At 35.3% G+C, this 24,268-nt stretch overlaps 1 protein-coding gene across 1 annotated transcript in view; it reads left to right on the top strand.

Annotated features, from left to right (window-relative positions):
- The window catches only part of LOC108714306 (cytosolic carboxypeptidase 6), an 871,648-nt gene that overhangs the window by 210,148 nt on the left and 637,232 nt on the right, over window positions 1–24,268 (top strand). The window contains exon 4 of the mRNA XM_018258404.2: window positions 19,868–19,962. Coding sequence (XP_018113893.2) covers window positions 19,868–19,962 — 95 coding nt within the window. The remainder of the gene's footprint in view (window positions 1–19,867; window positions 19,963–24,268) is intronic.

Raw genomic sequence — 24,268 nt, 5'->3', positions numbered from 1 at the left:
GAACTGTTCGTATCGAAGTCGAATTGTCGAATATAGCCTATTCGATGATCCAAGTTCCCAAAAATTGACTTTGAAATTCGAACCATCACTCAAGCTTAGTAAATCTGCCCCTACAGTATGTGTATAAATATATGTTTACACTGCACTTTAGTTATTGTGTACAGTTTGAGGTATAAAAAAACTGGATAAAGAGAAAAATTGTCTTTAAAAATAATTATTAAAAATAATTAGTGTTAGCACCACACCTTGGCCAAAATATGTAAGCTCACATGCCATGTCAAGGTCCCTCATTGTATGCGAGTCATATACTATTTGTGAGCATTCTAAGTTTCTAGTGCATTTAAAATCAAGTCCCCCAGCAAGTAGTAAGTAGTAAGACCACTGTGCACTTACCCTTAGCTCAGGAGCAGCTCTAGTGAGAAAGCAAGGAGATTTTAAGCCCCAGCCAACAAACACACCTGTGAATAATTACCTTCCTCCACTATAACATTCTAAGTTTGTAGTGCATTTAAAGGAACAGTAACATCAAAAAAAAAAAATGTAAAAAAATTTGTTAGTATAGTTCGAAAAAAACCCCCACCAAGAAATAGCAAAGTCTTTATTAAGAAATAACTTACAGAAACTCCACTTCCGGTCCTCTTCAGAAAAGGCGGCATGGCGACCATCCATTCTGCGGTGCTTGATTTCTCCATCCTGGCTATTCTACTGACAGCATGTCCCCTGAGAAGCGCAGCCTTATCTGTCCATTCACAACATTGGGGGAAGCGTGGCTGCCAGCTTGCTTTTGAAGATCAGGGAAAATCAAGTGGCCCGTGGTGTCAGCGTGGGCTCCGGCAAAAATGAAGAGACTGTGCTGGGTGCTGGCGGCCTCCCTGAAGCCCCGGTTGCAGAAGCGTGACTGCCCCTGATTCACATTGTGCCCCCTGCAGCCTTGTCACTCGCATCCAGCCAAAAAAACGTTCAAAAAAGTTCAGAGAAAGGCAAGGAAAATGAAACAAATATATAACTTAGGAGGAAAAACTCAGAAAACTTGATGTGCTGCAAAGAGGCATTTTGAGGTACAGTTAGGCCCATAAATATTTGGACAGAGACAACTTTTTTCTAATTTTGGTTCTTTACATTACTACAAATAATTTTAGATGAAACAACTCAGATACAGTTGAACTGCAGACTTTCAGCTTTAATTCACTGGGTGGAACAAAAAGATAAAAATTTGAGGAACTAAAGCGCCTTTTTTTTTTTAACACAATCACTTAATTTCAGGGGCTCAAAACTAATTAGACAAATTAAAAACATGAAAATAAAATGTTTAATTCTAATACTTGGTTTAAAACCCTTTGCTGGCAATGTCAGGCTGAAGTCTTGAACTCATGGACATCACCAGATTCTGGGTTTCCTCCTTTTTAATGCTCTGCCAGGCCTTTACTGCAGCCGCTTTCAGTTCCTGTTTTTTATAGGCCTTTGTGCCCGAAGTTTAGTCTTCAACAAGTGAAATGCAGCTCCATTGGGTTCAGTTCAGGTGACTGACTTGGGCATTCAAGAATATTCCACTTCTTTGCTTTAATAAACTCTGGGGTTGCTTTGGCTGTATGTTTTGGGTCATTGTCCATCTGTATTATGAAATGCCTCCCAATCAATTTGACTGCATTTAGCTGGATTTGAGCAGACAGTGTCTCTGAACACCTCAGAATTCATTCGGCAGCTTCTGTCCTGTGTCACATCATGGATAAACACTAGTGTCCCAGTGCCACTGGCAGCCATGCACCCCAAGCCATCACACTGCCTCTTTCATTTTTTGCAGTTGATGTGGTATGCTTTGGATCATGAGCTGTTCTACGCCTTCTCCATACTTTTTTCTTGCCATCATTCTGGTAGAGGTTGATCTTGGTTTCATCTGTCCAACAAATGTTTTTCCAAAACTGTGCTGGCTTTTTTAGATGCTTTTTAGCAAAGTCCAATCTAGTAATTCAATTCTTGATGCTTATGAGTGGCTTGCACCTTGCAGTGCACCCTCTGTATTTACTTTCATGCAGTCTTCTCTTTATAATAGACTTGGATATTGATACGCCTACCTCCTGGAGAGTGTTGTTCACTTGTTTGGCTGTTGTGAAGGGGTTTCTCAGTTGAACTGAAGAAGCTGCTCGGATGAGTAGTGAAACGTCTTCAATGATTACTCAGCAAGTCCAGTTGTTTTTAGATTTACCTATACTAGATATACCATGACCTGGATGAATGAAAATCTTTATAGTCATATTAGTTGAGCCTCATTTTGCAAATGTAACAGCCTCTAGACGCCTCCTATAGCCTTTGATGAGTATCTGGATTCTGGATGGCGGTATTTTTGACCATTTGTTTCGTCCATACAAAATGTCTCCAGTTCAGTTAAATTTGATGGCTGCCGAGCATGGACAGCCTGCTTCAAATCATCCCATAGATTTTCGATGATATTCAAGTTAGGGGACTGTGACGGCCATTCCAGAATATTGTACTTTTCCCTTTGCATAAATGCCTTTGTAGATTTTGTGTTTAGGGTCATTGTCTTGTTGGAATATCCAACCCCTGCATAACTTCAACTTTGTGACTGATGCTTGAACATTATCCTGAAGAATTTTTTGATATCCACCAAATTTGAGAGTAGGCAGCAGTTGTTTTTCTTGGAATGCGGTGTTTTTCTTCCGACATGCAAAGTGCTTTTTGTTATGGCCAAATAACTAAATTTTTGTCAGTCCAAAGCACTTTTTTCCAAAATTATATAATATTTGCATACACTAATTGACTCTGTTTGTAGCGTGAGTGCAGAAAGGGCTTCTTTCTCATCACCCTGCCATACAAATGTTCTTGGTGCATATAGCGCTGAATTGTAGAATGATGTACAGATACACCATCTGCAGCAAGATGTTCTTGCAGGTCTTTGACTGTAACCATTCTCACAATCCTCCACATATGCCGCTCCTGTATTTCTCTTGGCCTGCCAGACCTGGGTTTTACAGCAACTGTGCCTGTGGCCTTCCATTTCCTGATTACACTCCTTAAAGTTGAAACAGACAGCTGAGATAGCTTCTTGTAGCCTTCCCCTAAACCATGATACTGAACAATCTTTGTTTTCAGATCTTTTGAGAGTTGTTTTGAGGATCCCATGCTGTCACTCTTCAGAGGAGAGTCAAACAGAAGCACAACTTGCAATTGGCCACCTTAAATACCTTTTCTCATGATTGGACACATCCACCTATGAAGTTCAAGGCTTAACAAGTTAATCCAACCAATTTGGTGTTGCCAGTAATCAGTATTGAGCAGTTACATGCATTCAAATTAGCAAAATTATAAGAGTACTCAAATTTTTGCACAACCAGTTTTTCACATTTGATTTAATTTCATGCAACTGAATACTGCTTCACTAAAAATCTTTGTTCAGAAAACACCCCAGTACTCAGATATTCCTGCGAAATGAAAGACATACCACTGTTATCTTTTTTTGTTGAAAGTGGAGTAAATTATTTTGCAGGCTGAAGTGGGGTTCCCAAACTTTTTCATATGACTGTATATATATATTGAATAAAGTACCCCTTATTGTAAAATATAATGATATTATAAGTTACCAAGGAGTTCCATGACCATATAAAGGTCATGCAGGCCATAGAACTCAGAGGTTCCATGATATAATTGATAGAACATTCCTCTGTCTAGTTTTATGATCCATATCCCTCATGTTAGATACTCTGGCCAATACTTCAGATTTTGAAGATGAGGGTTTTGCTCAGCATTTGTACTGGGGTCTAATGGCTTCCAAACTAAAATGGATAGGATATCTAAAACTTTGCTCAGTAAGTCTTCTATACACTTCTAGAATGGGGTTATAACATGGCAGAGCTACATTATATCTTGTCTATTCTATGTACTTTATTACTTTATTGCCTTCCTCTGGATCAACTGGCAGTTAGGTAGTTAATAAGAAAAAAAGAAAAAAAGTTGAACTCGATGGACATGTGTCTTTTTTCAACCTTACTTACTATGTTACTATGTTACTATGTTAAACACAACTGCATGTGTTATAGAAATTCAAGACAGAATATCAAGGTTACGGTTGGTGGGTTTCATTTGCATATTAATAATAACTTATATCAACCTTGTGTGATTCTCCATCTAGAATCTGATAATGGATGTTTTCTTATTATTTATACAGTACCATTGTATCCCTCAGCACTTTACAGAGTAATGGGATACAAATACAACACAAAACAGTTTACATATACAGACATAGGTTAGACTAGAATGAAAAAGTAGGGTTTATGTAATCATTTGAAAGGAGGCTTTTAATGGGGCTGGGCAGAAAGTACCAGACGAAGGGTGTCACATGCATCCTCTTTTTTTTAGGGTATGATTAGGTTATGATTTCCACATTTTTATTTGATAACTATGCTAAGTATGTTTAAGAATTGTTTTTATAAAGAGCACATGTATTTACTGATTTTATCTCAGTAGTTTCCTTTATCTCTGCAATAATAAAACAGTTCCTTGTACATGGTCCTGACTAAGCTGCATTTGCCTGCAAAACTTGGGTTCATTTAATTATGAAATGTTTTTAGTAGCCCTATCCCTAAAGTCCAAATTACAGAAAAAAATATATCCAGAAAACTCCAGGTCTCAAGCATTTCAGATAAAAGATCCCATGCCATGTATTAAACAATAGCTAACTCCTGAGAGTAATTCAGTTTGTATTTTAATGCGCATAATACATGCCTTTATATTTTAACCTTGTAAAGATGAATTTAACCTACATTGCAAGGGGAATTTTCTTTTCTTTACATCAACTAAAAAAGGGATTTGTGAGGGCTGACAATTGTTGCCTTTGCTTTTGGCTGTTTTTTTGACCTTGTTTGCTGCTGCCATATTATTTCTGAAAAAACATGCAGTCCTGCAGGTGTTTGAACTTAACATTTTATTGTTTCAGTCAGTCAGCAAAGATTGTGTAGCTTAAACTCAAGGGCTTTAATGTGCTGAAGTACTACTAATATCACATATTGTTATGTCATTCAAATGTCCAGGGCGAATAATAAAACCCATCTGTGTTCTTACATCCAGTGTTCCCTCTAAACCCCAACACCTTATTTTAATGTAATGCTCATTGATTTTTATCACTCTGTCAACTGAATTTCAGACAATATATCTTGTCCTGTGCTGAGTTCAACTTGTATGTTCTTCTCCTTATGTGAATGCTATTGCTATTAACCCTAGCATGTGTTTATTGTCAGGAGTGATCCTGGCCCCTCCACAGCCAGAGTCATCTTGCTGCCCCCCCCCATGCCTCACCTTTTTGCACCAGGGGGTCCATGAAGCCAGCAGAGGGGACCAGGAACAATTGTGCTCTCTGCACTAGAAAAGACAAATTTCTGGTTTGAAAACCGGGAATTTGGCTCTTAAAGTTACCATGAGCAGCATATTTGCAACCCCTGGTAACTAGTGGGGTTCTGCCATCTGAAGTGAGTTTCTAAACTCACCTCATTAGCGCAGCACCCCTGTTTGTTGTATGAATGTTATAGGGACCTTTGTGAGCTTCACTAGTACAAAGACTGATGTGAAGGATGAGTGGTTTCAATAATATTACGCAGTGTAAGGTGCATATTTCTTTTATAACTTTATAATTTTTCAGAAAGTGCAGCAAAAAAGAAGCCCTTCTTCATATGCACATTTTAGGCAGTAATTATGACTTTAGGCTGAGCTGACATATTCAGCAAGTTCCATGCTATCCTACCCCTTATTAATGATGGTAGGTTTTTTGAAGTGGGTGTTTCAAATGTCTTTTCTTAATTATCAGTGTGCCACGGAAGAAAAGCTCGAGTACACCAGCATTATAGGCTCTGAGTGGATTTGATTTGCTTTGTTTTGATATTTTTCTCAATTCAAAGTATGTACACAGATCAGAGAATGAGAAGGAATACAAACCGCCTATTGCATTACCACAGATACTCATTTCCATTAAAATGTGTTGACTCTTCCCTTTGCTGTTCTAACCCTCCTTGTTCTGATTTTCCTTATTCATTAACTGAAGTAGCTGGGGAATGTGTAAGACAAGCTATCCAAATGCATATGGATTCATTAGACGCAAAATAAAAATGTAACAATATATTTGAAGATGCCAGTGGTCTATTTTTTCCCTTTTTTATAAGATGCTTCAACTTGGTGATATAAAACAAAGCATCCACAGTGCAGGCTTACAGATGGACACATCAAAGTGTAAATCTAGGGCTGAAGCTGCTGTTTTTTTCCTCTCTCTCTTAGAGTAAAATGCTGTTGTATTTATTTCTGTTTAACAGAGATCAGCTTTAGAACAAAGAACCAAGGTTCATTTTTTATATGCTATCATATATATATGTTAAAAATAAATGTTGACATTGCATCAAATAAAAACATGTTCAGTATGTCGTTATTATATGCCAAAGTTCCCTTATTCTGTTTCTAGGTATTCTAGGTTTTTAAAGGTGAAGCGCACCTTCAAATGAACTTGTAGTACATTATATTTTTCCTAATGTTAGCAAGATTCTACATTTTGCATTCTTAGAGGCCTATCAAAATTTGAATAAACGTGAAATTTTACCGAACTTACATTTTTTCTTATATTTGATTGCATAAAACCAGGAAAAAGACTCAAATGCATCAAATTCATATTCTATTTATCATTTTCAATGGGTCTACAAATTCTAAAAAAAACAATAATATTTAAAAAAAAAAAAAAACTTGAATTAAATTTTTTTTTTTTTAATGTTTGGACTCTCATTGATTTCTACATGAACTTGCAAGCTTTTACATCCAAGTTTTTCAATTTGCTTATGCTTAATAAATATCAGATATTCAAGTTTTGGAAACTATTATTTAAATTTGTGAGTTTTAATATAAAAAAGTTGAATTTGAACATTGATAAATCAGCCCCCAAATTATTGGCTTTTCTTTTATACTATGGTTTTTCTGTTCCTGTCCTGCTTCAATCTTATTATGTTTTATTACTTATATTTCTATCCAACTTCTCTCATCTTCCATTCTGACTAGTAATGGGCAAGTCTGACCCATTTCGCCGAAAATTTGTGAAACGCCAAAAATTTGCCGAAATGCATTAAAGTCTATGGGTGTCAAAATGTTTTTGAAGCACAACATTTTTTATTCTCCCATTGGAGTCTATAACTAATTCTGACTTCAAAATGACTATAAAAAAACAACAATTTTTTTTTTAAGAATATTACTAGCTACTCTATACTTAAATGTATTTTGTGACTTGTTTAAACGTACATTTGACCAATACCAGTATCAAATGCACTTGAAAAGTTTTTTTTTCTAAATTTGTCTTCAGCAGCCTATGGGATTCGACATCTCAGACCAGTAAATCTGATATAATAAATCCTAAAGGCTTGGACTATGGTAAATAATGAATTTCAACAATTTGTGAAATCGGTTTACAGGATAATAGATTCCTAATTGTAATCTAGTTGTGCCTCTTGGTTATATTAGTTATCAATATATGGGTTAATTCATTATCTGTTTAATTACGGACATCTGTAGAAAAGTCATCTTGGTTCAAGTAATAATGAATATCACGTTTGTGTATTAAGCAATATTATCAATGGTATTATCATCATTTATTTATATAGCACCAGCCATTATGCAGAGTTTTACATTGTACAGGTATGTGCTTATCCAGAAAGCTCTGAATATAGAAAGGTCTGTAGACTCCATTTTAATCAAATAATTAAATTTTTTAAAAATGATTTACTTTTTCTCTGTAATAATAAAACAGTATCTTGTACTTGATTCCAAATAAGATATAATAAATCCAGGCTAAAGGAGATCCAAATTCCTTATCCTGAAAAACCCCAGGTCCTAATCATTCAGAATAACACGTCCCATACCTGTATATTAAAATCTAAGCTTTAGCTACTGTGAGCTGCTAGGTTTTTAGAGGTAAACTGTAAATGATAAATTATACTTTATAAAAGAAATACTATTCAGACAAGCTGATCTTGTATTTGGTTACATTTCATGTGTTAAATTCCAAATATTATATATTTAATGGTCTAAGGGGCATGTAATATATAATTTGTCTTTAAGGAATTTTTTTTGAAAAATACACAGAACATTATGTAGTAGCATTTATCATGAATGTGTATAAATAAACTGTATCTAAATAAATTAAAAAATACATACATACATGCAAAAATAAATATAGCTACATTCTTTTTTGATAGAGAATAGACTAGTTGTCATCCATTTATTGTATTAAAACTGAATTTTTCCCTTTATAAATATTTAACATTCCCAAGGAGATGTGTGTATATATATATATATATATATATATATATATATATATATATATATATATATATATATATATATATATATATATATATATATATATATATATATAAATTCAAGCAATTTAAAAATTTAGGACCTATGAACCCCAAATGTTACTGCAAACCAAGATACTTAAGTTCGTGCCCCCACCCCATTTAATAAATATTAGTATAACCAATGATACCACTTTTTGCCAACACAGCATTATTACATCAGTAATTGACCCTTGTTTTAGTCTTTTACAGTGCAAATGTGTGATGCTGAGCTTTTAAAGAACAATGTTGATCAAAGTGAAATTGCATCTAGTCAACCATGATTAGAGATCAGCAGAAAGTACAGAACTGTAGCCAACTGGAAAATGCTGGTAGCCTGACTCAACACAATGTCTTACTTTGAAAGTGGACTTAGACCAAATCAACTAGGCTGTTGCAAAAACACATTTTAAATGTATGTTACTGACTCTGTACACTGACAACATTAAATTAACTCTCTCTAAAAAATACTAACCTGTAAGATCTTTAACTGTGACTTTCCATATCTGATATCAACTGAAAGAAAAATAGGTACTGAGGTTTTAATAAAGCATGAGAAAGCATGTTAAAAAAAAGCAACAAAATGCATACTTTGTTAAATGCTAGCTCAATTAATAAAATTTTGCCAGAATCTTCATGGTCACTTTTTTAAAAAAAAAAAAAAACACACACACACAAGCAAATGAATGTTACAATTATTTTCAATGAGACTAAAAAAAGAGTTCTAAAGAATAAGCTTGTGTATATTTATGTATGCTCTTTTTCTAGAATTGAGATAAAGCACCATCTTGACTTTTCAGAAATCTCTCCCTTAGTGTAGGTTCTCTAAATTAGTAATTTCCAATTGATTACTGACACAACTATTACTCGTTCATGGAGCTTTGTTACCTTATTTAGGCAGGTTTAATATTCATCAAGCATGGGACAACACTTCCACCTTTTACTTTTCTACCTACATACATTGAAAAAAGACAAAGGCCTATAAAGCTCAACCCTCAAATATACACATATACATATACAGACCTATCTATACACTCATATACTGTATATAAACATTATATACCAATACCTATACTAAACTACATGTGTAGATCTCAAAATCCCAATAGCCTTGGATATTATACTTGTCCTAGAAGTCATCCAATCCATTCTTAAATGCATTCATAGAATCCACAATGAAAGTGTCACCTATCAAAACATTTTACATTCCACTGCCTTAACACAAAGAACCACCTTTGCTGCCTCAAATTAATGAATACTGTTCCTTAATTCTAAAGGGGTGTCTTTTAAATCTTTGATTTTTTTTTATAGGAAAAAATGTTCAGCGCTATCTATGATTACTTGTAAAGAGTATCCATGTCCCCTTGCAATAACCTTTACTTGTAAAGAGCAGTATTGTCTTTCCTGAGCTTATGCACTTTTTATGCCAGACAGTACTTTATTTAAAACTGTATTTACTTAATAGCCACTGAATGACTCTTACTAGAGTTACACAGTTTGTTGTCCACAAAGATCCCCAAATCCTTCTTAATTAAGGAGCACTCACATAATATTACTACAATAACCTTGCACTTACCAACATTGAATCTACAGTAATTTGCAAATCACATCCACTGCCACTCTTTGGGGCAAATTCACTAAGATGCGAAGTTGCGCCAGGCGTAGTTTCGCCAGCGTTCCGCAAATTCACTAAAATCCGAAGTTGCGCACAGGGGTAGCGTAAGGTTGCGAAGTTGCACTAGCATTGATTCGCTATGTAAAGCGAAGTTACGCTAGCGAAGGCTAATTTGCATATGGCGCGAAATTCAAATTTCAATGGAGGAATACGTATCAGCACTACAAATGCCTAGAAAACCTTCAAATCATCAAATATAAATTTTTATTTTCCCTACACATGTGCCCACTGTCTAGGTAAGTAGCCATGAGTCAGGAAATGTAGGGGGGAAGGAGGGGAGCCCCAAAAAAATTTTCGATCTTTTTCAGCCCATAATGTAGAAAACACGCCAGCGTTTTTTGGGACTTAGAAAAAATTTTGACTTTTTTTTAAACAATCCCTATCTACTCTATTGCGCTTCGCCAGGTCTGAGGTGGCGAAGGAAGTCTAGCGTAAAAGGTAGCGTTCAGTACACTGCGCAAGTTAGTGAATTTGCGTAGTTACGTCGCTATCGAAAATTCGCCTGGCGTAAGGGTGCGAAGTAACACTAGCAAAACTACGCCAGCGTTCGTTAGTGAATTTGCGCAGTAACGAAAATGCCAAACGCTAGCGAATTAACGCTAGCGTTCAGCGCTTCGGCGCTTAGTGAATTTGCACCCTAGAGTTTAGGTTTCTGCTCATCTCCTCATCAGTAATTACATGGTCTGGCAAGATCGATTAGACATAAAAAAAATGCAGGCATATTATGATTTGCATATGTATTCAAGTATCTTATCCCCAAGTACCCTGAGATAAACACCTTTCGGTCCTCTGTTTACTTGTTCTAATCTCTTTCGAATTTTTCTTCCGAGTTACACATGCAGCAATAGCAATATAATTGGAAATGGGTCTGGGTATTCAGAAAGGAAGCCTCCATTAACTGGTTCCTAAGTTGTGTAAGCAGGCAAAAAATAACAGTTAAGAATTTTTTCTTAACGAAAAAAATCACAAAAAACACTAATACAAAACTTTACGGCATTTTAGAACCATTCCATTTTCCTTTTGTGTTTAACCCCATGAAAAACCTTTCCCAGTCAATATAGTTAGTCCATATACTGGAAAAGCTTGCATATCTAAAATTTAGGGGCAGATTTATCAAAGTTTGAAATTAAAGCTCACCACAATAAAACTCCACTGCTCTCTATTCATTTCTATTAAATTTTCACTGACATATTTATCAAATTTTGAACTTTTTTTGCAACACATTCTCAAAGATGGTGATGTCATAGAAGGTCTGTGGAATTGCAAATAGAGAGTGGAGGTTACTACTTTTCAGTCTGATATATTATCCATTGGAAATTTAGATTTGTAGTTACTGTCAGACAGTTTTTTTTGTAACAGGGGGAACTCCTTACCTCCTAACCCATTCTAATCTGATGCTCTAAGTGACCAACCACACTCATTACCTAGTTTAAACACTCCTCTATTCTCTTAACCATTGTTTGCCCATAGCAAAGCTGAATTTCTTCCATTGAGGTGCAATCTGACATGGCTATATAGATTACACCCCGAAGTAAAATCAACCCAGTGCTCTAGGAATCCAAACCCTTCTTTCCTACGCCAACACTTTTGCCACACATTCAATTTAAAGAATTCCATCTAAGCCCCATGTGTCAATCTTATTTGCAATGTCACTAGATCTGCGGATTTCCATATAACACATATTTGACAGTCTACAGTAACATTTCATCAGAATATTTAATGAGAGCGATGATAATGCAACTGCAAAGTACCAAACCAACTTATAACATGTGGTCAGCATTTAGACATAAGTAGAATGACAGTTATTATACTGAGCTACTGTAAAGTCATACAAGAGTTCAGTTTCATAGCTTTAGGAGATTAAGTTGTCACATGCAATGCTTACATTTATAAGGAAAACAGTACCAAAGCAATAATGCACTTGAATGCAAACTCTGTTGCATTCTAGTGTAGATAGATTCCCAAAATGGCAGTTATGTCTATTTAATAATCACTGCTGCTGGTTTGGCATATTGCGTAGAAAAATAAAAGAGAAAGAGTGTTCAGCCTGTTAGCGAAAAAAGAGAAACAGCCCAAATCCTCATAGGATAAAGCTAAGAGATAGCAGAATGCTGAGAGCCATCCATCATTGCTGACAATTTCACAGCCTAGAATAACTTGACAGGGACGCAGAACAAATTGTTGTTGAGAATTGAATGCTGCTAAGCTGAGTGAATTGACTCTCTGGTGTCAGAAAGAGACCTTCTTCAAGTGGATGAAGATTCGTCTTCTTCATTCAAGGACAGAAGTGCTTTAAGCAGAGTCATAGAGAATGGGCACACATATTAACAAGACAATAATGGGCTGCAGTACATTTCAAATGAAGGATGTTAGTACCAAGTATTTTATTTTAAAACAAGAACATAATCCATGAATCAATAAGATTCTCCTAGACTCCTTTTGTAATAGGGGTTCATGTAATAGGGGTTAATGAAATGGTTTAATAAAGAAGTAAACAGGGAGGAGAAACTTCTGTCTCTTTCTTACCCTATACTGTTTGCAATGCGTTGGCAGAGAGAATAACATGGGGGGGACTCCTATTAGACAATTTAAACAAGATATCCAAGCAATAGTAGTATCTTATGGTATTTTGGATTTCTGGTGACCTGACTTTGATATCAATCATTTGGGCCCATATCCAGTTTGAGGAGAAAAACTTTTCTCTTAATTCAACTGCAGATTTTCCCCTAGACTTCACTTCATAGAGTTTTCATATGACAAACCCTTAGATAGGTTTTTCTCACTGAATTGAATTTGGCCTATTGTCTACCAAAATGTAATGTTGAAGCATTTAAAGTGTTTGATTGCATTAAGGCGAGCAAAGCAGGCTACTTTTAGTGATAAGCAAATCTGTCGCCAATGTGAAAATTTTCGAAACTGCAAAAAAATTTGCAAAAAAAACGAAAAGTTCGTGAAATGCATTGAAGTCAATGGGCGTCAATTTGTATGCACACAAATTATTTCTCGATCCAAATGCATTAAAGCCAATGCCCGTTTTTTCTTATGGCGACTTTTTTTTGTCCTAATGCATTAAAGTCAATGGCCATTTTTTCTTATGGGGGACTTTTGTCATAATGCATTAAAGGAAAACTATACCCCCAAAATGAATACTTAAGCAACAGATAGTTTATATCAAATTGAATGACATATTAAAGAATCTTACCAAACTGGAATATATATTTACATAAATATTGCCCTTTTACATCTCTTGCCTTGAACCACCATTTCGTGACTCTATCTGTGCTGCCTCAGAGATCACCTGACCAGAAATACTACAACACTAACTGTAACAGGAAGAAGTGAGGAAGCAAAAGGCAGAACTCTGTCTGTTAATTGGCTCATGTGACCTTACATGTGGTTTGTATGTGTGCACAGTGAATTTTACGATCTCAGGGGGCGGCCCTTATTTTTTAAAATGGCAATTTTCTATTTACGATATCCCAATGGCACATACTACTAAAAAAGTATATTATTATGATAATGGTTCATTTACATGAAGCAGGGTTTTACACATTTGCAGGGGAATGTAATAAAAGTCGCAAAGAGCAAAACAATTCGCACCAATAAGACTAAAAATCCACATCTCGCAATGTAATATTGTTCCTTAAACTGTTACTGCATTGCGAATTTTAATTGCGCATTGCGAATTTTAATTGCGCACTCATAAGAAGTGCTTGAAGGTGTTGTAATCTTTTGGAGCAAACATAACGACTTTTTCAGTAAGAAGTTTTATTACATTGACTGCGCATTGGCGCAAACTATAAAATTCGCAAACGGTCTTTCACTGTCGGAAGTGGTCGCTAAACAGTTTCCGGGCTCGCAAAAGCTATATTAAATTCGCACAAAGCAAAATTTGTTCGCACAAAGGCATAACTTTTCGCATTGCGAATAGTTTTTCCATTAGCGACTTTTATTACATTCCCCTGTTGCTGTTTTACTCAGTATCTTTTAATAGAGACCTACATTGTTTGGGGGGTATAGTTTTCCTTTAAAGTCAATGGGCGTTTTTTTGTAATGGTGACTTTTTTCTCCAGATACATTAAAATCAATGGGCATTTTTTCTTATGGGCATTCTTTGCCTGCAAAATTTTCCGCATGGCGAAATTCGGATTTGCACTGCGAATCCATGTCTGCAGAATACATTTGCTCATCACTAGCTACTTTGGTCATTTTGACATTCATATTGAACTTGAATACAGAATAGGGTCAACTGACAAAATATTGATATTGTTTTGTTTAGGTTAAATTACTAGCAAAGACCATACACCTTATTGCAACATAAATTTGGATTATAGCAAAGGATTTTCTTTTCCTTGAGTCATCTGTAATATCTGCATAACAGCACTGTTTTACAGTATGTTGCTCCATGTATGCGGATATCACATTTATGATGTTAACATCTGTAAACTATTTCTTAAAGTTTAATGCTTGACTTAATATACAACATGAACAAATTCCCATAACATTTTAACATTTCATTAGACTCCGGCCATACTATAGTTTATGTGAAATACAAATTGACTTTACTATTCAGAAAGTCCTAGGTGACCCTCAGACAAGATACTGCAACATCACTAAAATAACAGTGTCATAGATTTAAATTTGGCTTAAAAATAACACATCAGTCTTGCCCATAAATGTCTTGCAGATTTTAAAATTTGAGTGGAATGCACTGTTAATTTATTTTTAGTTTGAAAAGCCAGAATTTTCCAAATGGAGCCAGCACAATCTCATAACATCTTCTGTGTGTCTTGGACCTGTCACCCATCCAACAAAGACATTTAACTGGAGATATTCATCATTTTGTGATGTCTCTGTTTTGTTTACACTGCTTCAGTAATTCACATCTGGGACTGAAAGTCACTTTTGAGGTTTCGACACACTGCAGGATGCCAAGAAAGCATCAGATTTTTCTGCATTTGAAAGCTTTTGGGCCATCAAGTGATCAAAAGCTGCCAGAATCAAACCTGAGACCTGCCATCATGAATAAGACACTGACAATTCTTCTTGTGACTGTGTGCCCGAGGGGTTAAAGAATCAGACAATGCTACATTGTTTGCGCTTACTATGTAACTGTGACATATTTGAAACATTGACTGTTGTTAAAACGCTGTACATGAAGCCTGTGTAACAGCTTTTTTATTGAATTTTAAAAATGTAAACAAATACCCACACTCCATTATTGCTTAGCATGAAGCTGCATTATTCAATTATGATTTCAACAGTTTATAGTGTTTATTTAGCAGGTTATAGTTTTGGACCCAACTTTGTTCGGGTCAAGATGATATTTCATAGCTTCCACAATATGGTTTTCTAGCTTCTTTTGACGTACAGTATATAAAGTCCAGTTGCTTCACAGAATAGTCCAGCGAGCCCTATAAAAAAAGCTGTTATGAAATAAAAAGAGTCCAGGAGTTGCCAACTGCCTCTAATTTATATTGCTCCAACAGATATGTTGTCACTGTAAAGGCTGAGGGTAGGACTGTCTACAAAATAGCAATATATATGTCCTTGTTGCTGCTAAAATACGTTTCTTAGTGTATAATGACTGTTTCTTTTGGTTTCTGGTAATGGTAGTTGTTACCTTTACTGTTGCATTGTCCTAGAATCTACTAAGAAATCACTCCAGAAGTGAAATGTAATGTAGGAATATGGTTTCTTGTTTCATAGGCTATAAATTAGATTATATGTGTCTTTTTTTGAACGTAGAATTTAGTTTCACCGTCTTTGTAGGTTGGCATAAAAAGGTTAAATATCCTTAATTAATCTTAAATTAATGAAGGATGTTTAGGATATTATAGGTAGTGTATAAAGCTCTACATTCTGGACATTTTATCTTTTTCTAATGGTTGGTATGCTTTTCTGTGTCTAAATGCTGCCTTTGTTCAGAGTATTTGTTTATTTTTAACAAACATTTACAGGTCTGTCCATCTCAAGTACAGCCATGTTAATACACAAGAGCTATCAGAGCAAGTGTTTTCAAAAGGTAGATTATATAGAGAACTCCTATCTCTAATCCATTCAGCAATATCTTTTTCACACATGAAAGATCATGTGCCATTTTTTTTCAAGAGAATGTGGTTTGCTGAAGGCAATTTGAGAGGGCTGTGCTCTATTAACAGCTATATTATCCTTGTGTTTCTTGGAGTCGGATATTCAATCATTGATATATTAATTGAGCTACTGCATATAAGTAGTGATGAGCAAAAATGCCACTTAATTATGGCAAAAACTTAGCAGGAAACTGTAGAAAAATCCACAAAATTGTGAAATTATGCAAAATGCATTGAAGTCTGTGGCTGTTTTTTCTTTTTCTTTTTTCTTGCATTTTTTTTCTGGCCAAATAGTTAATAATGCTCTTCATTAATAATTGAGATGCAATTATCTGCTAAATGAAATTGCGGAATTTATTTCACATCAAAGAGAGATCAATTAAATTGTATATGTAGCAGAAGGGCTCTCCAGTGCAAATATCATGCAGGCCCCCTAAATTCCTTAATTTTAAGTGAAGACTATTTTCCATTATATGAAAGAAGACAAGGCACCAGGAATCCATTCTCAGATATGCATTTACTTTAGGTAAGGGACCTGTTATCCAGAATGCTTGGGACCTGGTGTTTTCTGGCTAAATGATCGTTCTGTAATTTGAATCTTCATTTCTTAAGTCTATTAGAAAATCATGCAAACGTTAAATAAGCCCGATAGGCTGGTTCTGATTCCAGTAAGGATTAATTATATCTTAGTTTTGATCAAGTACAAGCTACTGTTTTATTACAGAAATTTTTTTTAAATTTGGATAATCTGATTATAATGGAGTCTATGGGAGATTCCGTAATTCAGAGCTTTGAGTTTTTGGATAATGGATCCCATACCTAATAATAATAATATTTGATTAACATTAATCATTGACAATAATATTTACATTAGTAGGTATAAAAAAGTTAAATGTTCAGTACAGAAGTAGAAATATTTGGCTGAAAATTTTTTTTGCTCATGTAAGAATAAATCCTCTTGTAGAGATAGCAAATCTGTATAACAGGACTGTGTGTTACAAAGGTCATACATTTTATCTGCAGGATTTAGAGCTATTAACAGTATGAATTAGCACCAGGATTACGTAAGAAATTAAGCAAGGCAGAGCTCTACAGCAGTCTTAAAAAAACTTTCATTTTTAAGAATGTTAGTAACTACTATGCATGTAATTTCGGCACACACCAAAATAAAAAGAAAAATCTAAAAACAGGGAAATAATGGGATGGCAGTATGAACGTATCCTTTACCAGGCAATCGTTTGTAAAACAAACTAAAACCACTGCCACTGTAGTTGAAAAAAGGAACAATAGGGAATTAATCGACAGAAAATGATTTCTAAAGCCACAATCCATTTCGCTTCTAAAATATTTATTGTTTTTAAACACTTTCTTAATACCTGTGTGTTAAAGAAATTTAACATTTGCCCTGAGTGAGATTGAAAAGTACTCCTCTGTATCTCTGTAAATGAAATTTAAAGGATTGCGTGGAATGAGGGCAGTCTTTGAAGAGCCACATCTGACTCACCATGCAATATTCATTAAGAGAGATCCCTGTCTTATTTCTCTCGGGTAGCTTGTAGCTGTGACTTGAAGATGAATCTTTTATTTCTGGAGACGCCAGAATAATGCCAAAGGGCTTTCAGCTCTACAGGGAATGTAGAGGCTGTGTGGGTTCTTGTTAGTAGAGACGTGGAGCACTGAATGTACAGTGTCTAGTGTATTTTACCAAATACCTTCTGTATTACAATTTGTTGCATTACTGTACTGCACAATTAAAGCAATGGGTTATAATTTCTGCTAACTAGATCCATTCACAGTGCAACTGTCCACCTCTGTACTTCATTACTGTTTAGGTGATAGAGAGGGTGGCACAATATCTGTTATACTCTCTTATGTCTTACAAATGTTTAAAATCCATTTCTCTCTTTCTTTTTTTTTCTACTGGTTGATTAGCTTAATCTTTATGGAAGGAATGCGGCAGGCAGGGGGTCATGGTGCAATCTTTTCTACTGTTTATTTATTATGTTTCAGTAGTATTTACTTGTTGTCAGTGATGGACAGGAGAGCCTGGGGCTGATCAGAGTAAATGACCTTAAGGGTCCCCATGTGGCAGCTTTGGACAGTACGTGCCTATATATATATATGTTACTGCAAATGGGCAAATTTGCCCAGTGTTTTTAAATGACCCCCACTATCTCCTATGTGGGGGGATTTAATACATTAATGTGCAGATAAAAGCCTCTCTCCAAGTCATATGGAGAAACAAGTAAATGCACCTAGGGGTTCCCAACTGCAAAGTCAATGGTACCAAAAAAGGACAGCAACTCTGTGCTCTGGTAAAATCAATCTTACCAGCCCTAAAAATACATGACCATCTAAAAAGTTTTTTCTCACTGAAATAACATTCAATAGCTGTGCCAACCCATGTGAAAACGTTTCTTTTGAACTTGCCATGTTTTGATGAACTGGACCTATGGCCATTGAAATCTAGTGGTTTAAAATACATTTTTGTTATTAGAAACTAGAGTCCTGCATGTGTCCATTTTCTTTTACCCATACTTGACCCATACCCACTACATGTGACCAGCAACTCAGACCTGCCAACCACAATTTTCCCCCTACCTGGTATAGGACTCTATTAGAAACTCAGTTGGTGCCAATGTAAGGAATTGTTGGGTAGACAAGGCCAAAATGTGCAAGGTCAGATAGAAAAATATAGTTTTCTAAGAAAGCAAATAAATAGTTTGACTTCTATTCAAAGGTTAGTGTACATTCCCAAAGCAGCATACAATCAACATTGTGAAAGGATAAGGTCTACGAGTCTGCACATTTAAGACCCAGCAAGGTCTGAGGTTACACAGCCAGTATCTATGTCAAGTGCTGTGCAGGCAGCAAAGGGTTAGTTAGTTTGTGTGATGAGCTTTGCATTTCCCCCACATCTAAAGTAAGCACACGCAAGCTTTAATGTAATGTGCTTCCTTTTGGGCTTTGTGATAAAAGGATGTTCAGATTCTTCGTTCCTTCCTTGTGCATTTCATGGCTGATCCAAAAGCAATTACTGGACTAAATTTAGCCTAATGTGAAGACACAGCAGAGGAAAGTCAGTTGTGGGCAAATATGATGATGCATACAGTCTTAATGCTTTTTCACAGCATGCTGCGCACCTGTTCTGCAGATGTTGTCCTGCTATAACGGAGTTCATTTAAACTGGCACCTGCTCTGACGCATGATAAAAAGAAATGCATTTACAATGAAGATTTAAATAAAAAATATTCAAATTAATGAAGGGCAATGTGCTCTCAATATTGCTCTCAATATTGCTTATCATTTTTGTTTTAAACGTATGTACTAGTCATGGTAACACATGTAAAGGGCTACTGGCATGGTCCGCAATATTAAGCAAATTTGCCTGCTGAAAACAGAATGCAAAAGTTTACATGCGTTTCTGCATAACTCAGGTGCCAGTAGGGGGTCTAAATTGCATTGTATCTTCTTTCTTCTTCTGACACATGCCCTGTGTCAGAAGTATCCTGAAAATGGTGCAGAATATTGCAGTCACCTGGCAAAGCACTTTGCTTCTATAGAACCAGACTCATAATTTTTATTGTGAAAGTGGCTCTTTAAATAAGGTTAAATATATGTGTCCTTTATAAAGAATATTCAGTATAAATATGTTACTATTTAACTGGACAGTTTGTCTTTATTTGCTGTTGTATAAAATGTTTGTTTTTATTCATTCCATTTTTCAGAGAGTTATTTTTAACATTGTCAACTTCAGCAAAACAAAAAGCCTTTACCGAGATGGAATGGCCCCAGTAGTGAAATCAACAAGTCGGCCTAAGTGGTAAGTCAACAAAACAAATTAGTCTATAAATTCCATGTAAAACGAGAGCTTTCTTATTTCTTGCTTTTATATGAAGGTATGAGCCTAAATTAATGATCACTAGCAGCAGTGCTCACCAACAGGCCATCAATTTAGAGAGAGGAAAATGCATTTTCACCTACAGTATTGTTAATGGAAGTGAAAGTTTGCAATGCTTTCCAATGAGAACAAATGTATTTTTTAAAAACCATAGGCTATGTTCAGAGGCTTCCCAAACCTCACCACAGTGGAGTCCCTTTAATTGTACCTGGGGTTGGGGGTGCCATCTTATACAGATATAGGACCTGTTATCCAGAATGCTCAGGACCTGGGGTTTTCCAGATAAGGGATCTTTCCAAAATTTGGATCTTCATACCTCAAGTCTACTAGAAAATCATGTTTCTAGTTAAACAAACCCAATAGGCTGGTTTTGCTTCCAACAAGGATTAATTGCTGTGTATCTTAGTTTGGATCAAGTAAAATGTACTGTTTTATTATTACAGAGATAAAGGAAATCATTTTAAAAAATGTTAGATTATTTGGATAAAATCGAGTCTATAGGAGAAGGCCATTCCATAATTCGGAGCTTATTTTATAATTGATTTCCAGATAACTGATCCCATATCTGTACTACTTTTCAGTCTACATCACAGATCTTTATCAAGATCTTGTAATAATAATTGTTGGATTTGCTGTATTATGATATTGTAATATATATATATATATATATATATATATATATATATATATATATATATATATATATATATATATATATATATATATATAGTCCAATGATAAGGGTGCACACCGGGATTTTGTAGTTAAAACTTGGCCAACGTTTCGGTCTTTCTCTAAGACCTTTATCAAGGTCTTGATAAAGGTCTTAGAGAAAGACCGAAACGGTAGCCGGTTCCTGTTTTAAATTTATTTAATAAACATATCATTGGATATGGACTATGGATAACGCAGCTTTTTTAGGGTAGCACCCAGGTATATGATTTATACATATACATTTTTGAACCTCTAATGGATGGTGTGCGTTAGGACTTCGATTCTGTATATATATATATATATATATATATATATATATCAAACAGACAAACACAAGAGGTCCTCTGCACTCTGACATTTAGACATATGCCCCCATAAGTATATGATACCTGATAATTGATTGCTATAGCTTCCTGAACTTGAGCAAGCTTAGTGCCTTTATTTATTAACCCCATTTGTGCCTTAAGCTGCTAAAAAACTCTCCTTTAAACAAAAGAGGGATTGTTTGTCCATATATTGCAATATATTTAAGATAACCAACTACGTCAAAGTCATCCCTGTTACGGCCAGTCTACTGACCAAGTCTGCTGCTTCATTATGCGTTCTACACAGAGACTAAATTTTACCTGCAACTTTCTTGCTTTCAATGTTAAAACTCCCAAATGCTTGTTCTTTTAACTACAGGGATCACCTGACTATAGCTGGGAATGATGGGAGCTACAACATGGAGCTGGCCACTGCTCCTGTAACAAAAAAGCAAAAGTTGTGCTCACCACTAAATTTGAAACCATTAGCAGTGGGTGCAATAAGGCTGTGACCCTTTCTTGTTTTACATATGTACTGTACCATAGTATATTCATTAATCACTCTGCTTGCAATATATATATATATATATATATATATATATATATATATATATATATATATATATATATATATATATATATCCAAGGTAAACAGGTGCACACTGTTTAAAAAATCATCATATTTATTAAATCAAATTTAAAAACAGGCCAACGTTTCGGTCTACCTCTAAGACCTCTAAACGTTGGCATTTGGGAGTTTTAACATTGAAAGCAAGTAAGTTGCAGTTAAAATTTAGTCTCTGTGTAGAACGCATAATGAAGCAGCAGACTTGGCCAGTAGACTGGACATAACAGGGATGACTTTGACGTAGTTGGTTATCTTAAATAAATATATATATATATATATATATATATATATATATATATATATATATATATATATATATATATATATATATATATATATATATATATATATATATATATATATATATATATATATATATACACGGAATGAACACCCTTCCTTGTGCATACCTCTCCCACTAAGGAGAATTTAAAGGGAAAACACACATTTTCCCACATTGAATTGGTCACTCTACCACAATATATATATATTGTATATATATATATATATATATATATATATACACATCCTCCAGGGCCGAAATGTTAGTCCTATGATGTGTTATTTTCAATAAAACCTTTTTCATATTTTTAAGCCCTGAGAGTGCTGATCTTCTTTGGATGGATGGAGATATTATATTGATCGTGCAACCAGGCAAATTAACACTTTATTCGAGAGTGCTGGCTCTTCGCTGGTTTTATATATATACAGGTATATATATATATATATATATATATATATATATATATATATAGTTATATTTATGAGGTTATATTTTTTTATGAGGTTATATTTTGCATACCTCCCTACATTTGCAAATCAAGAGTTGGGACATTTTGGACAATGGACCTGATTCTTTATGACCCTCCCTACTTTCCTCTATGCCCCATGGTTTTTGGTGACAATCACATCTCCATTACGAAGTGTGTATGCAGGCACACAATAATAAAATCCAGCACACCCTTATTGTGTACGTGTTATTGTGCAAGGGTGTGTAATTTTGGCACATCAAATCAAATGCTACTGGTTTCTGAAGAGTTACATTTCCAGAAAGCAATCCTATTGTAACTGTGAGCAAAGAATGTCATGTGGATTTTTTTCATCTACAGCAGTTTATGGGTAAAACATATCTCACCTTAATCTGAATAGAATTGTATTTCCTAGCGAAACCAGTAATTGTGTTTTTGTGCTACAGTATTTCTCTCGCCTCCATAATCATGTAACATCCCATCTGTCAAATTCCTAGATTGTTATTATATACATTTAAATTAGAAACTCTTATTTGGATGCCTGAAGCAGGCGCTTTTACTTAAAATGAAAACTTTTATTGAAAGCATTTTCCCATATATTTGATTAAGTGGGTACACCATCTGAATCACTGAATCCGATTATGCCACAAGCACAATATTGTTAAACACAAGAATCCTGAAATATGTTATATTTTATTTTTCTCTAAAATATTCCTTATGGAAGTAACAGTTCTTTAATATCTCTGTGTAATATATTGTGAATTTTTGCAATACATATGGGTTAAAACCACAATGCCAGTCAGCAACTCTCACACAAGAAAGGAAATCATTTGTATACTTCATTGTATATAATAAAAGGCCCTTGAAAAAATGTAGAGGAGGACATGAATAATCAATCATATTATGGAGTGTTTTAAAAATAACTGCCAAAACCATAAAAGGTTCATACGGGATATTGATCTGCAGAGAAAAATTTAGAAACAGTCTTCTGGAATTATAGAATGTAGAGCTTTGGCACTAAAGAATTACTAAAGAAGAACTGGGAATGACATGGTTATAACAGGGCTAGGAAGTAAGGAACCAGAGGAGCGTGTTAGGGATTATGGGTGTTGTAGTTTTCCCTGGGTTGCTGTGGGGATAGGTGGAAAGACTAGGGGGTCTATTTATCATGCTATGTAAAAAGTGGAGTGAAATATTACCCCCGTTTGCGAGGGGACGTGATTACACTTTACAAGTACATTAGAGGACATTATAGACAAATAGCAGGGGACCTTTTTACCCATAAAGTGGATCACCGTACCAGAGGCCACCCCTTTAGACTAGAAGAAAAGAACTTTCATTTGAAGCAACGTAGGGGGTTCTTCACAGTCAGAACAGTGAGGTTGTGGAATGCACTGCCGGGTGATGTTGTGATGGCTGATTCAGTTAATGCCTTTAAGAATGGCTTGGATGATTTTTTGGACAGACATAATAACAAAGGCTATTGTGATACTTAACTCTATAGTTAATATAGGTAATTTATGTGAAAGTAGGGAGGGGTGTGTGTATGGATGCTGGGTTTTCATTTGGACGGGTTGAACCCGATTCAACTATGTAACTATGTACAATGTTGCTCATAGCAATGAATCAGATCTTTGCTTTTGTGTCACGGCCGGCACCCAATACCAGAACAGGTGCCAAGTACCCTGGTCTCGGCTCGGCTTCACCAGTAGTGTGACCACCGTTGGGCTTCGGGAGGAGCCCTCAGCTTACTTGGGTGCCACCTGGACTTAACGAGGGGTACAAGGCAAGATGTTCTGGCTAGCAGAGGGGCACGGCAGGTAGCAGAGTCT

The sequence above is a fragment of the Xenopus laevis genome, chromosome 4L (genome assembly GCF_017654675.1).
Source record: "Xenopus laevis strain J_2021 chromosome 4L, Xenopus_laevis_v10.1, whole genome shotgun sequence".
Lineage (NCBI taxonomy): Eukaryota > Metazoa > Chordata > Amphibia > Anura > Pipidae > Xenopus > Xenopus laevis.
The sequence above is the reverse complement of the archived record's forward strand: the minus strand, read 5'-3'. Positions and strand labels throughout refer to the sequence as shown.